The sequence below is a fragment of the Elephas maximus genome, chromosome 23, assembly GCF_024166365.1.
Source record: "Elephas maximus indicus isolate mEleMax1 chromosome 23, mEleMax1 primary haplotype, whole genome shotgun sequence".
Classification (NCBI taxonomy): Eukaryota; Metazoa; Chordata; class Mammalia; order Proboscidea; family Elephantidae; genus Elephas; species Elephas maximus.
The window spans coordinates 48,865,369-48,879,169 of NC_064841.1; the positions used below are offsets into that span (position 1 = coordinate 48,865,369).

Below are 13,801 nucleotides of genomic sequence, written 5' to 3' on the forward strand. Positions count from 1 at the left end.
AAGTTTTTACTGGCTTTAAGATATTTTACTGTATAATAAAGCCTCCGTTGAAGGAAATTAATTGATAGTTCCACTAACTATATTATGCACCACCTGTTCATAGCAGATATTAGGACACTGCCTCTTAATTTCCCCGTAAAAACTATCAGGTAAAAAAAAAAAAAAACCTGTTAGCACGTCCAATTTTTCCAAATTCTTAAAAGATTGTATTTTATGTAAATAAGCTAAAAAGAAACATAGTATTCATCAATTCTAAGGCACATGTTTCACTTTTAACAACTTTGAAATCAGGATGAATTTACATTTAATGGAATGTTTTAGTTTAAATGGCAGTAGCTTTTGCTCTCTAATCAAAAATGGGGCCTTAAGATTGGATATGGTACTTCCAAAATTGACTTTTCAAAATATACACCCAACTAATTCTCTTTCTAAATGTTATCTAGAAGAACCATTAACAAAAACCAAATAAATGTTTTGCCACTGTAATGCCTCATTTACATAGTGATAGACTTTAAAGAAAATGATAAAAGGTAACAGTCTTTCTGATATTCAAATACAATAAAAATTACAACTGAAAATCTCTTTTTATAAAATTTAACCCACATAAAGATATCTTCACACTCAACCTATGACATAAAATAATCTACTTTAAATTTAGTAACAACTATAATTAGTAATTCTGTAATAAAAATACAGTAATATAAGTTTAGAATATATTGATTTTTAATGTGAATTACAGTTCAAGTAAATTTTCTGAAATAAAGCACAAGTGACTTTATTAAAAACATCTACTGAAAACTGTGTTTTCATGTATACTGGGGTCCTATCCCCGAGCAAAGTCATTCACACAGGAAAATACACAATCATAAAATACTTGACTATTACATTTAATGCTGGTAAAAGGTAAATACAAATTAAAAACACCGCAAAAAAAACGAACCAACATATCTGCTACATATGTAAGTACTTGCCACTGACTGTAATGTATATTAACTTTTGGGCAACTTAAAAACTGTCTTTCATAAATCAACATGTAAATTCATAAAAATTACTTTTTCTTCATTGCACGTTGACCTCTACTACCCAAACAAATGATGCCAAATTATGTTAAGTGTGAAGTTATCTTTGGGACAGAAGTGCATATTAGGGAATATAATCAAAATAATGTTTATGATACATTACCACTGCTCCATTATCTGGCATCATTGGAGTTCCCATATTTGCAGCTCCTTCTGGTCCCATGGCAGGACCAGGACCCATAGGTGGGCCAGGTATAGTTCCTCTGTTGTTCATATTCATACCCATCATTGGAGGAGGACCTTGGTTACCAGCAGGTGCTGGGCTAAACGCATCTATGCAAAACAATCTATACTTAGAGCTGTCCTATCTTAGTTTAGTAAACATTAAAAATTTAACAGTACTTTAAAAACTTACATTGCAAAACTATTATCAAAAGCGATTTTCCTTCCTTAATGGAATCCTCAATTATCTACTCTGCAAAAGAGCACTGTGTACCCTACAGAATTTTCATCCCCAAATGTACATAAAAACAAATGAAGCAATTGTGAATTATTTTAAGAAATTTGATACTTTATGTAAAAATCTAGAAGTTCTGAAACATCAGTATTTTTGCTAGTCTGCTTTTTAACCAAATACTTCCTCATAATGGTGACTACTCTACCAATTTAAATTAGTATTGAAGGATTAAACAAATAGAAAACTAATTTTTTTTAAGTCATGGCTAAAAATATTTGACATATAAACTGAGTAAGTTATGGTACGAGGGAGAAAACATTTCCTGCAATATATAAAAAGTTCACTGTAAGCAGAACTCTTTCATATATATATGAACATCCCCCAAACTTACACAAGGTAGTTTTTTTAAATTACATATGGAAATATGCAATCTAATGAAAAAAACAGAATGACTCATTATGGCAGAACTTATTTTCAAAAGCAGCTGCAACTAAATACAGATATATTTTTTACCGGGTTTTTTTAAACTAAATACAGATAAAATATTAGTATGGCTATCTAAATTTTGTGAATGTTGATACTCTGGAAATGGAAACAGATACACTTAAAATTTATCATCAAAAAGGTATCTACCTGTTTAATATTAATTGCAATAATGCTTGAGCTATACTACTACATATATAAGGTCTTGAATACATCTTTCACAGGCATTTTCTTTTACACTTTTTTCCCCTTTTCTAAGTGCTCATAAAAATCTACAAAGATTGATTTCAATCTAGGGGTTTTCTTCTAATATTTCATTATGTATGTCAGTTTTCTGAGAAATTGAGTTCTGAATCTCAGAAAACCTCAAAAAATACATTCTAAACTGAGTTGAAGTTTTCAGTCAAACCCACAACTCTACGCAATATCTGACGCAGCAGAATTCTCTACATGCCCAGTCCAGAGGGAAGCTGAAATGAAGAAGTCTTAACTCTCTAACCCTACTGCTCTTTCTGTACCCTCTTCTCCCCAGGAACCTAGAAACTTCCTAGGAAGGAAATATTTCGTTAATGCCAAAACTCTCATGTTGATAAAGCTTCCCAACAATATTTCCATTCCCTCAGTACAGCCAGAAAGAGCAATTTTTAATAGATTTCCACAGTGTCTCCCAAGATGAAAATAAGGGAGAGTGGAGGATAGTATCTATGAAGTATGTTACCTCAACTTTCCCCAAAAAGAAACAACAGCTAAAGCTTTTTTTCTTTTTTTTTCCTTCTCTCTTTCCAATTCAAGGTAGTTACAATCAATCTGTAAGACTGGAATGTAACTATACAACTTTGTGTATAAATAGAATCAATAAAAAACAGTTATTTCCAACTATCAGTATTTGCCATAGAGCCTTATTTTCACTACTTAAATCTTCTACCATCAGCTATGATTAAACTAGGTTTAAGAGATCTAAGGAAGTGTTAGCATATTTGGTCCCCTGAAAAGCAGTTTGATAATGTTTCAGTTGGTATATATATGCTAATAATACCCTAAAAAATCTGTTCCCACATTCCATCAATGTAACTTGATGGGATACGACACTTTATCTAGTCAACAACAACTTTCAATTGGATGATAATGATTAATAACTCTAGAAAACCATTATAACAAATGAGGAGCTGAAAAGCACTAAAATGTAAAGATGAGTCTCTGGTGATTGAAATACTATTAAAAAATTAAATTATCTTTAATTCCTAATGAAGTAAGGACTCTAAATCTATAACAACCTCACTTTTGTAATCCCTAAAACTGCCTGGATCATAATATATATCATTCTAGAGATTACTTTGAAAAATACATAAATAATGGACTATTATACTACACTATTATATACTCAACTATGCTAGGTATAATTTCAAACTTCTTATATACTCTTTCTTCATTTATTATTTAATGTATACATTATACTAACTCCACAATCAAGTGCTTTATAGGCAAGGGCCATGACTCCTACTTCCTTTGTATACGAGAGATATTCAGTAACTTCTTGCTGGTAGATAAGAAAAGTGACCAAGTAAACAGCAATAAACTCTTCTAGATTATGTGACTGGTTGCAGCAACGAAACTGACATCAGAAGTAGAAACAACAAAGAAAAAATAGACCAATCATAGGAATATGCACATTCCACGTATTATATGTTTTAACATATTTCATTTTATATGCTATGTATTCTAAGAACATGCTGGATTTTGTACATGTGTGTTCATAATATGGGTGTATATTCCACACTTAATTTTCCCTCAGTTTGTTTACTTGATTCTGTCCCCCACAACCTGATTATACAAGTTAATCCATATTCAAAATGCTAACATAGGCACTTTCTTTACAAATTTAGATCAACTTTTAAGATGTGTACTAGCCTAAAAACATAAAGACACATCTCATTTCCTTGACAAGTTACAGACGGCTCCAAACAATGAAACACTGTGCACAACACTGTAGTTAAGGAAAAAAGTTAAATCTTTGATAAAATGTATAAAAATAGCTTCTAAGTTACAAAAAAACTAGCTTAAAACAGAAATTTTTTAAATACTCTCAAAAAGCTTAAAACACAACAACTCAGAAACTATTAAATTTCCAAGGTAAAAATTCAATTTAAAGGCATGAAGTTTGATTTAAATAATACAACTTAGTTGTATTACACCATGTAATTAATTGAACTAGTTTCACCTTGTATCAAAAACCTAGCTACAAGTTTTTTTCATTAAGTCTATCAAAACATATCTTCCAGTTTTCAAATAAAGAAAATGAAAATTTTGTTCCTAGGCATATATATTCAATATAGGTATATTTTAATAAATTTAAGAGATTTCACCTTTACAAGCATTTGTCCCATATTTTAATTTATTACTGATATCTTGGCACCATAAAAAGCATGTACAGTCCCCCAAAGAATTATAAGTTACAGAAAGCTTTTACTTCAAATCCCTACCTCCCATGTTTATTGCTCCACGGGGACCCATATCACCCATTCTCATTTCCTGTTCTCTCTGCAAGTAAACATAGTTATCACAGTCAACCTATCAATCTCAAGACTTTACATTTCCCATCTAAAATCAAAAAAAGAAAAGAATTGGAACATCACTTTCCATTTAAAATTGTTTTAATTTCCAATAGAATTTACTAATAACACTAAAAAGACACTTCAGTCTCCTCAGCGTTAATATACTACAAGTGCTTAGAGCACCTAGTTTATATTACCAAGATTAAACTATAAATGAGTCTGAGTACATAAAAACTATCAAAAAATACCTTTAATGGTTTTACTCCAATGGATCAAAGACGCTTGCCTACAGATAAAACAAAGAAAAATCTAGTAGTAATAACCACCAGGGCCAATTATTTTCTTCCTCCTGGGCCACTGGAGTATTAAAATAGAAATGACTATTACCATTTTATATTCAAATTTATTCAAACATACAACAGAAACAGCTTTCAGGCACTAAGCTTAAAGTTATAGACAATTGTCATTGTATAAATTTTTAATTACTCAAGCATTATTTCAACCAGGTTCTAAAGATATACCACAAAAGTCCCAACTACACATAAGCTCAACGTAAAATTGTTTTCCTGCAGCTGAGCAAGCGTTTTACTTGGAAACCTAAACAAAGGTGTCACGCAGTTGTCAAGTTCTAAAACAATATGCTCTTAAGATTTACTACGACACAAAAGGGTAAAGAAATGTTCAAAAGTTCTGAGTTAACAGTACAGAAACTGCTTCCTGAAACTCATTTACTAACATTAAAAAAAAAAAAACATTAGTTATATAAAATTAACTTCAATAAAAACTTTAGGTGAAATTACTCAAGATAATGTTAAAATTGAAATTTCCACTTTTATTTGATAATCTTTTCCAATCATGGAAAAGTGTGTTAAATGTAGCCACCGTGAAAAACATTCTATTAAGAGACAAAAAGCAGCAAGGTTTAAATCTAAAGAAACCATAATTCTAGTTTTCAAAAGCAATTTTTTTGAATTCTATATGTTCATCAAAAATTCCATTAGTAATACAGAAATAGTGGTAAAAAAGCACCTAAAACTCTAGAAATAAAGGAGACAAGAGCCTATGATAAAAACATATATGTCATTAGGAAGCAAATCTATCTAACCTAATGGAGATTTCATAAAAGGTTATCTATCCTTGACAAAGCTATGGCACAAAACACCACTTACATAGCATCAAAGAGAACTGAAATGTTTTGTGACATTAGGAAAACTTAAATGCCAAATCTTTCTCAGTTATTTTTTAAATTTTCTTAAATGTCTCTTCTCATAAAACTGTTTACTATTAAAGGATACAATTCTTAACCTGTGGGGGGAGAAAAAGACTATAAAATAGACTACTGATCAAGCATCCTATGAAAAAACTATTTCATAATCACATTTATCACTACTATCAATAAACCAAACCAAGGTGTCATTTTCTCAACACTACTTGGAACCTACTGATAAAGTGAAGACTGTTTCAGCATACCCAAAATCATTCAGGTATTGTTGTTCAGAAGCTGGTCAGTTACATTCCAGCATTATATACATCAATTGTAAAATGACTATTTTGCGAACAAGGGCTTAATTCATATTTTTAGTTCTGGATTTACGCTAAAAGTATCTATCCACTAAAACCAAAAAGCCATTGCCTTTGAGTCGATTCCAACTCATAGGAACCCTACAGGACACAGACGAGCCTCCCCGTAGGACTTCCAAGGAGCAGCAGATGGATTCAAACTGCTGACCTTTTTCGTTAGCAGCCACAGCCCTTAACCACCACTCCACCAGCGTTCCTACCTACTAATAGCAGGTGATTATTTGCTGTTTGTAACTTCAATTTCCAAATATCCCTTACAGCCTAACACACGAACTGGATGTCTATGACTCACGGGGGCGGGGGGAGGGGGGAAGAAGTGCAGAAGACATCACTTCTTTATAATCTCTTCATACTTCCAACCCTAACTATACCTTTCTGGAATAGCAAAGTTTAGCTTTATTATTCACAAAGATAACTACTTTCATTATTTTTAAATCTATTTTGTTCATTAACAGAATTTAGTAGAAAATCTGTTAAATTTACTGAAGAGGCCTATGGTTTTAAGTCAACTATCCAACAGTGGCAATCACATTCCTTTTCTGATGCTCTATTAAAAACTGATTCCAGTTCTGGATTCTTTAGATAACGTCTTACAATATTCCATGAGGGCGCATATCACTATTTATATTAAAATATCAATTCATGTTGTATGATATTAGAGCCTTTTTCACTAAATATACACTGTATTTAGTAATGCCATTTCTTTAAAGAAAAATACTAAATGCTATTTTACACGCTTTCACTAAGAAGTTTTAAAAAAGACAGCATGGTATGACAGATCATTTTGCAAATATTGTAGAAGGAGCAAAAAACAGCTTTCAGCTTTTTAGTCATGTTTTCAGGTAGCCATTACTCTTTATAAATCCAATACTATATGCTTCCAGTAAAATGCAAAAGAAGCACAGTATGAACGTAGTTTTGTAAACTGAAATTAAGACAGTATTTCTCATTATAATCTGATAATCAGAGGTTATCACTCAAAAAAATTCAATCAACTATGTGCCCTCTCAATAAGCCATATACAAGACTGCTACTTCTCCCATGAGTTACTTTTAATATATTTTAAGTTAGAATGGCTATATATATATATATATATAAAATGGTGCTTTGTTACTTTACCAAAAATTAAAATTCTGGTTTAAGTTGAAACAACTTAAAAACCAAACTCATTGTCATCAAGTTAATGCCAACTCATGTTAATGTCCCACAGGGTCCGCAAGGTTGTAATCTCTACTGCCACATCTTTCTCCCACAGTGGCTGGTAGGTTCGAACTGCAGATCTTTTGGTTAGCAGCCGAGCAGTTTAACCACTGCACCACCAAGAAACTTACATGTAACCAAAATGTCAAGACTACAGTGCAATAAAATGATAGCATATGATTAAAATCTCAGTTTTATATTAATTCAGTTGATTTTATAGCCACCATATGAGATAGGTCTGCAGTTACTCCCATTTTAGTTATGATAAAACTGAGGCACCAGGCTGTTGTTAAATAACTTATTCACAGTCACACGGGCAGTAAGTGGTTGATGTGGCCTTTAAAATTTTGCCGAACAGTTTCAAAACCTTCAACCTTCACAAGGTGCCTTCATTCTTCAAGAATTTCAACAGTCAATGCCTAACAAGGTTAATTTATCCCGACAGTGTAAGAATGTGTGTCATACCATTACAAGAAGTGTAAATGTATTCCTGAAAGCCTGTAGCACAAATCAGCTTAAATTCACAAATGACCAAAAAAAGTAAGCAAAGTTTCCTAGTATCATGTACCTAATCAGCATTACATTATAACCAGGGTTCTAAAAGTGTGGTCCACTGAACGCTAGGAGTCCCCAAGACCTACTGAGAGTGCACAAAGTCAAAATTACTTGTCTCAGTAACAATGTTGCCTTGAGCTGATTTCGACTCACAGTGCCCCCTGTGACAGAGTAGAACCGCCCCATATGGTTTTCTTGGCTGCAATCATTATAGAAGCAGATCGCCACGTCTTTCTCCCACAGAGATGCTGGGGGGGTTCAAACCACCAACATTCGGTTAGCAGCTGAGCACTTAACCAACTGCTCCACAAGTATTCTCCTTATTAACAATAAGACATACTTCAACTACTTTGACCGTATCTGCCTTTTCCCTTGACCAACATTCACACTAATGGTGCAAAGGCAACGGTGGGCAAACCTTCTGGTGTTTTAGCACAAATCAAGGTCAAATTTTTACTAGTAACCACTGTATTTTTCACATCCACGGACTTCAATGAAAAAAAAAAAACTTTATGAATTACCTTGACAAAGCACTAAAAATATTAATTTTATTCAATCTATCCTTGTGTAAGCGTCTGTTTTACTGGATTTTTTTTTTTTTTATGTAACAGTAGGATGTATCACAAAGTACTTCTGCTGCATTCTAAAACAGGACGTTATTATTTTAAAAAAGCATTTTGTGCTTGGGTAGCAAGCTGAAAGAACCACTTTTCCATGGAAGATTTTTACTTGAGACAGCAACTGACAAAGTATGATTATTCAAGACTTTTGTATGTTTATTTGGCAGACATTTTTTGATATCAGTGGTGATGTTAACAAATGTGATTTAATTTTGTATGATAAAATGCATCAGCATTTAGAAGATCTGCTTAATGTAACAGATCAATTATTTTTCAAATAACTGATCCAGGATGTTAACAAAGTAACACAGGGGTAAAAGATCCTCTCAAAGTTCAAGCTAAACCAATGATTTTTAAAGTACCTTTAAAAAAAAACTACCACATATCAAGTGTTAATGGAGTTTCAAAGAATATCCATAATTATCTGAAAAGGTTATTAAAATATTCCTCCCTTTATTATTTACCTGTGTGAAGCCAGATTTTCTTCATACACTTTAACCAAACCAACATTTTGCAATAGATGAAATGCAGAAGTGTTTTTTTAGATAACCAAATTTAAACGAATTACACAGCACTCAGATAAGGCAAAATAAAGTATAATACAAATGCCTAAAGCTTAGGAGACAGCGATTTAAATGAATATTGTCTTATCAACTGTAACAACAGTTTACAATCAATCGACAAGATGTGTTCACCTAACACTTTAATCAGTCCAAATTTGTTTGAGTGAACACAGTCTTGACAACCAAAGCAACATTCTTCTTTAATTGTAAAGACCTCTCACATATATCTCTAAATAAAGTTTCTTAGGAATGTGTAGGGATGACTTTCTGATATTTAGGTTCCACTTCCCAATAAGAAAATGCTGAAAATATTGATATAGAACATTTAAATCTACTGAAGGAAATATAATTCTAGAGAAATGTGTAAGTTCTGGCAAGTAATAAAACTCAATCTATCATTAAATTCTCCTTAAAATTTTTTTTTTTATTTATTACATTTAAATAAATTACATGTAGCACTGAATAACTGGCAAACTATATTCTTAGGTCCTTTCTATCACTAAAAAGAAACTTCTCTAAGTTTATATAAAAGAATAGTAAGATCATTAGATAGCTAGTCAAATTTTCATGGGAGAAATTAAAAAGAAACTGTTAACTAGCTAACAAATATATTTAAGAAAAGTGGAATGAAATCAATTATATGAAATATTAAAAGTAGATATGAAGAAAAACATCCAAAATAGATTTAACCTCTTTGCCAAGAAATTATTAAAAGTGTTAAAATACTGACAGTTTTAAGTCAGCAAAGTAATCTTCTTCTATGAAAGTAAATAAAACAATTTTAAATTAGAAAGACAAAGAGACATGTTCCCATTGATACAACTCAAGTAAAATTTTCCATTGTAACCAATAAAGCTTGAAACATTTAACATTTTTAATTGAGGGAATTAAAAGCATAAGACAATCTTTTAATATATATAAATCTACATTTTGGTGTATTTATTTTTTCCCCTTTGAATATATGTATTCCAAATTATCTGCACCCATGAATACTGGGTAAATGTTCCTCAGTTTTATGGTTGTTAAAATGAAACTTTAAAATCTTTCATTACATCTCAATTTACACAATATCATTTAGTCATGAGTATTTGTTACTTGTTAAATAACAAATCAGAAATAGAGGCAACAAACAGAAGAACAGGACTTATGTCTTAGCTGACTTTTTGCTTGATAACCTGAAGAGATTTATCTATTAAACTGCATTCACTCAACAATCTACTTTTAAAGCCTGGTTCAGGGAACTTAACCAGTATATAGATTATTTTTTTATATAAGTTATTCTGGCATCACTGTGAAATTCAAGTGAATATGTAGCAAAATTAATGGTTTTTCTTAATACATAGGTTGGTTTTCTAAAAATTAAGATGAAATGAAGTGGAATCACATATAAACCAGCATGCATCAAGACACAAAATGGAACAGGGATTTTAAACATACTAACTTTTCAAAACAAATTTATATTCAGCTGAGGACATTTACAAGGTTATTATTTTCAATTTTCATGGCAAGCTATCTCTGAAGAGGTGCTTTTTAAAACTAAAATTGATTAGGAATATTCATTCTTCAAATTCAGTTATTTCATCCAGAACTTCTAAAAGAAATCAGCAACTGATATTAGCTTTGAGACAAATATAATACTATTAATAGTATCTTATCTTAACAAAGCTCACCTAATACTGGAGACTGGTTTGCATTTCTTTATCCTGAACCTGTTACCCAGTACAGTTTCTTACCAAAGTCAAAATAACTACCGCTGATTGGCCAGGGCAAAGTAAGATGAGTAAGGTGAAAACAAAAGAATATAAACTACGTAAGAAGCAATTCAAGTTGGCCCCACCAACAGAAGAAAGTAGTAGAAGCACCAAACAAGGCATACATGGCTCAACATGTAAGAATTAAGAATATATAGAGGAAAATGTCCTTTCCTGTTTGTGGTAGAAGGCACTAGACAAATTATCTTAACAGTCTAACAGAAGCCTTAACGTTTTTACAAATTAATACATATTTTTCTAAGTAGCTAACTCAAAGCAAGAGATTTTTTAATTATTTAAACTGTACTGAGATAAATGTAAAGTCATTTAAATGTACAATTTTAAGACAAACTAACAAACATATCAACTGTTTAAAAGAAATAAAAAGCAGTAATATGCAAAATGAAAAAATTATCTTGTGAAAACTATGGTAAATTTTCAACCAGAAGAGAGGATTTGAAGCGTGCTACATAATACAGTGGAGGCTATCATAAGAGAAAGAAGCAAACTTACCTATATACTTCATTACTTGAAATTTTTAAAAAGCCTTTGCAATTTTAATATTTATTAATAATGTAACTTGAAATGACTACATTTCATCAGCAGAGCATATTTATAAATCCAAGTTCCTCCCACTGCCACTAGGAGCTACTTTCAGTATTAGACATGAATATTAATATTCACATTTACCTAGTTTAATTTAGTATCAAATTCTGACTTCTCAGGTGATACTATAGCACTACATGCCCTCAATATAAAGTATACCAACTCATAGTAAATGATACTAGACACTGATTGGCTTAAAAATTTTTCTGTAGGACAACTCCTATAAAGTGGCTCTAAAACACACTAAACAAGTCACAAAGTATAAGTAACAATTTAAAATTTTATGTCTTATTTGGATCTTGTTACTACTTCAAAACATTTATTAACTAAATTAGACAAAATTCTTATTAATCATATTAGACATATTAAAATTTCAAAAAATATTTTTACTTTAGTTGACCTCTTCTATCGCCAATCTCCACTCTCCCATTCTCCAATTCCTCAAAAATATGTAAACGTTAGCTGAAAGTAAGGTCTTGCCATTCTGAATCAAAAAGTATTAGAAGAACTTACCACTTCAAAGGCAAAGACATGAGGTCTGGTAGCTACAACATCGTAGAATGATAAATCATGAGTTATACAAAATAATAGTTCCACAACAGTGCTGAGAATACTCAATGGCATTACTGGCACTTTCCAGTAGAGAAATTTTCCCCCTAAACTCTCAGAACTTTTTAGCTGTATCTCTTCTTAATATACTCTGTATAGGTAATCTGTACCTAAAATACTTTAAAATTCTCAATGACAAGACCCCGGGCTTGATTCACCTATGCATAGTCTATGGCGCTCAGCGCTATGTTTTGTAGATAGAAAACAGTGAAAAAATTTTTTCTAAATAAATGGAAACCTCCAAGTCTTCCTGTAAGTCTAACACTCTGAAAGAATATTCAAGTAGGATCCATATACTGAAAAGTTAGGTGTGCTAGAAACCAAGCCCAAATAATTGTTGGTTATTTGACTGTTTAAAAATTACTCATTATGTGATTCCATTATGCAGTCTATGAAAATACATCAATAGTTGTCCCTCAATGCCACCTATGTTTCAAAACCACCAAATGTTCAATATCTAAGACATTAGTATTCAATAAATCCCAAGGTAAAATTGAACACTGAAAACCACGATTGGGGTGTTCTGGAATATGAATAATATAACACTAAACTACTACTGAATTCTCTCAACTTACTTCTAAGTAATTACAATTTGACAAATATAGTGTGACTAGCTCAGTAACTAGCTAAGTACTATGAACATAAAGGTTAATTTGACAAAATACCTGACCTTAAAAAGCTCAGAGAGCTCAAAGAGTAGATAACAGAGTCAGAAATTAATTAGACAGCAATATGACCACATATTAAAAATGATACAAGATCACAGCTGGGTGAAGAGTCAGAGGAGGTACTATGAGATGAGTCTGTGTAGAAATTCTCCAGGGAGAAAAAGGAGACATGGAAATTATTCTGGGTTGTGGAACTCTATGAAACTCTAAAGGAAGGTAAAAAAAAAAATAATAAAACCCGTTGCCATCGAGTCAATTTCGACCTGCAGTGACCCTACTAGACAGAGTAGAACTGCTTTCCAAGGAATGACTGGTGGATTCAAACTGCCAACCTTTTGGTTAGCAGTCGAACTTTTAACCACTGTACCACCAGGGCTCCAATGGAAGGTTAAGGCCAAAAAAAAAAAAAAAAGCCACAAGAGTCATCTAATATGACAGAAATAATAAAGTGTCTTCAAATAAACTGAGTACAGAGTACAGTAATCATTTCCACCTGGACTTATTCAGAAAAAACTTTTAAATACAAATGCTAAAACAGAGAAAAGAAAACTACTACTTATATGATTAGTGTTCGCCCGAAACAGTAAAGGAAGTAATTTTAAATATTGTTCCTATTCACTTACCCCCGTTTGCCTGATAAATTTAAAGATTTCCCTATATACAATTAAATATTTTTAAAACTACTAATTTCGTGATACAAACCTTCAAATGAAATACCCAAAATTATCAAATTCCCAGAGATCGTTTTCAAGACTACGTATAAACATTACAATCTTGTATTTCTTTGTTATCATTTGACCACAAAGGTCTACATCAAGTTTCAATTACATACCGTATCTCAAGTATTTAAACAGTCCTTAGGCCATTGTAGGCAATCGACTAAATTATTTTAGTGAATAGATAAAAACCTAATTAACAACCAAAGTCTGGGCACAAACAGAGCATTACTGTGTGAAATCGCTACAATACTGCTGTTGTTATCCATTTTGATTTTCACCATCATTTCCAAACTATTGGGACTGGGCCACCATTATGCCAACATTAAGAAATTACCTACATAGCAGTCACACCTAAACCTGATGCCAAATGATACAGCAAATAAATCTTCAGTTATTTTCACAGGATGATTAAGAGGCC

The 13,801-nt window shown here is 31.8% G+C and overlaps 1 protein-coding gene across 1 annotated transcript in view; it reads right to left on the reverse strand.

Moving 5' to 3' along the window:
* Window positions 1–13,801, reverse strand: part of PSPC1 (paraspeckle component 1) — an 80,917-nt gene that overhangs the window by 11,701 nt on the left and 55,415 nt on the right. The window contains exons 7-8 of the mRNA XM_049867373.1: window positions 4,440–4,497; window positions 1,183–1,352 (exon numbers count right to left, since the gene is read on the reverse strand). Coding sequence (XP_049723330.1) covers window positions 1,183–1,352; window positions 4,440–4,497 — 228 coding nt within the window. The remainder of the gene's footprint in view (window positions 1–1,182; window positions 1,353–4,439; window positions 4,498–13,801) is intronic.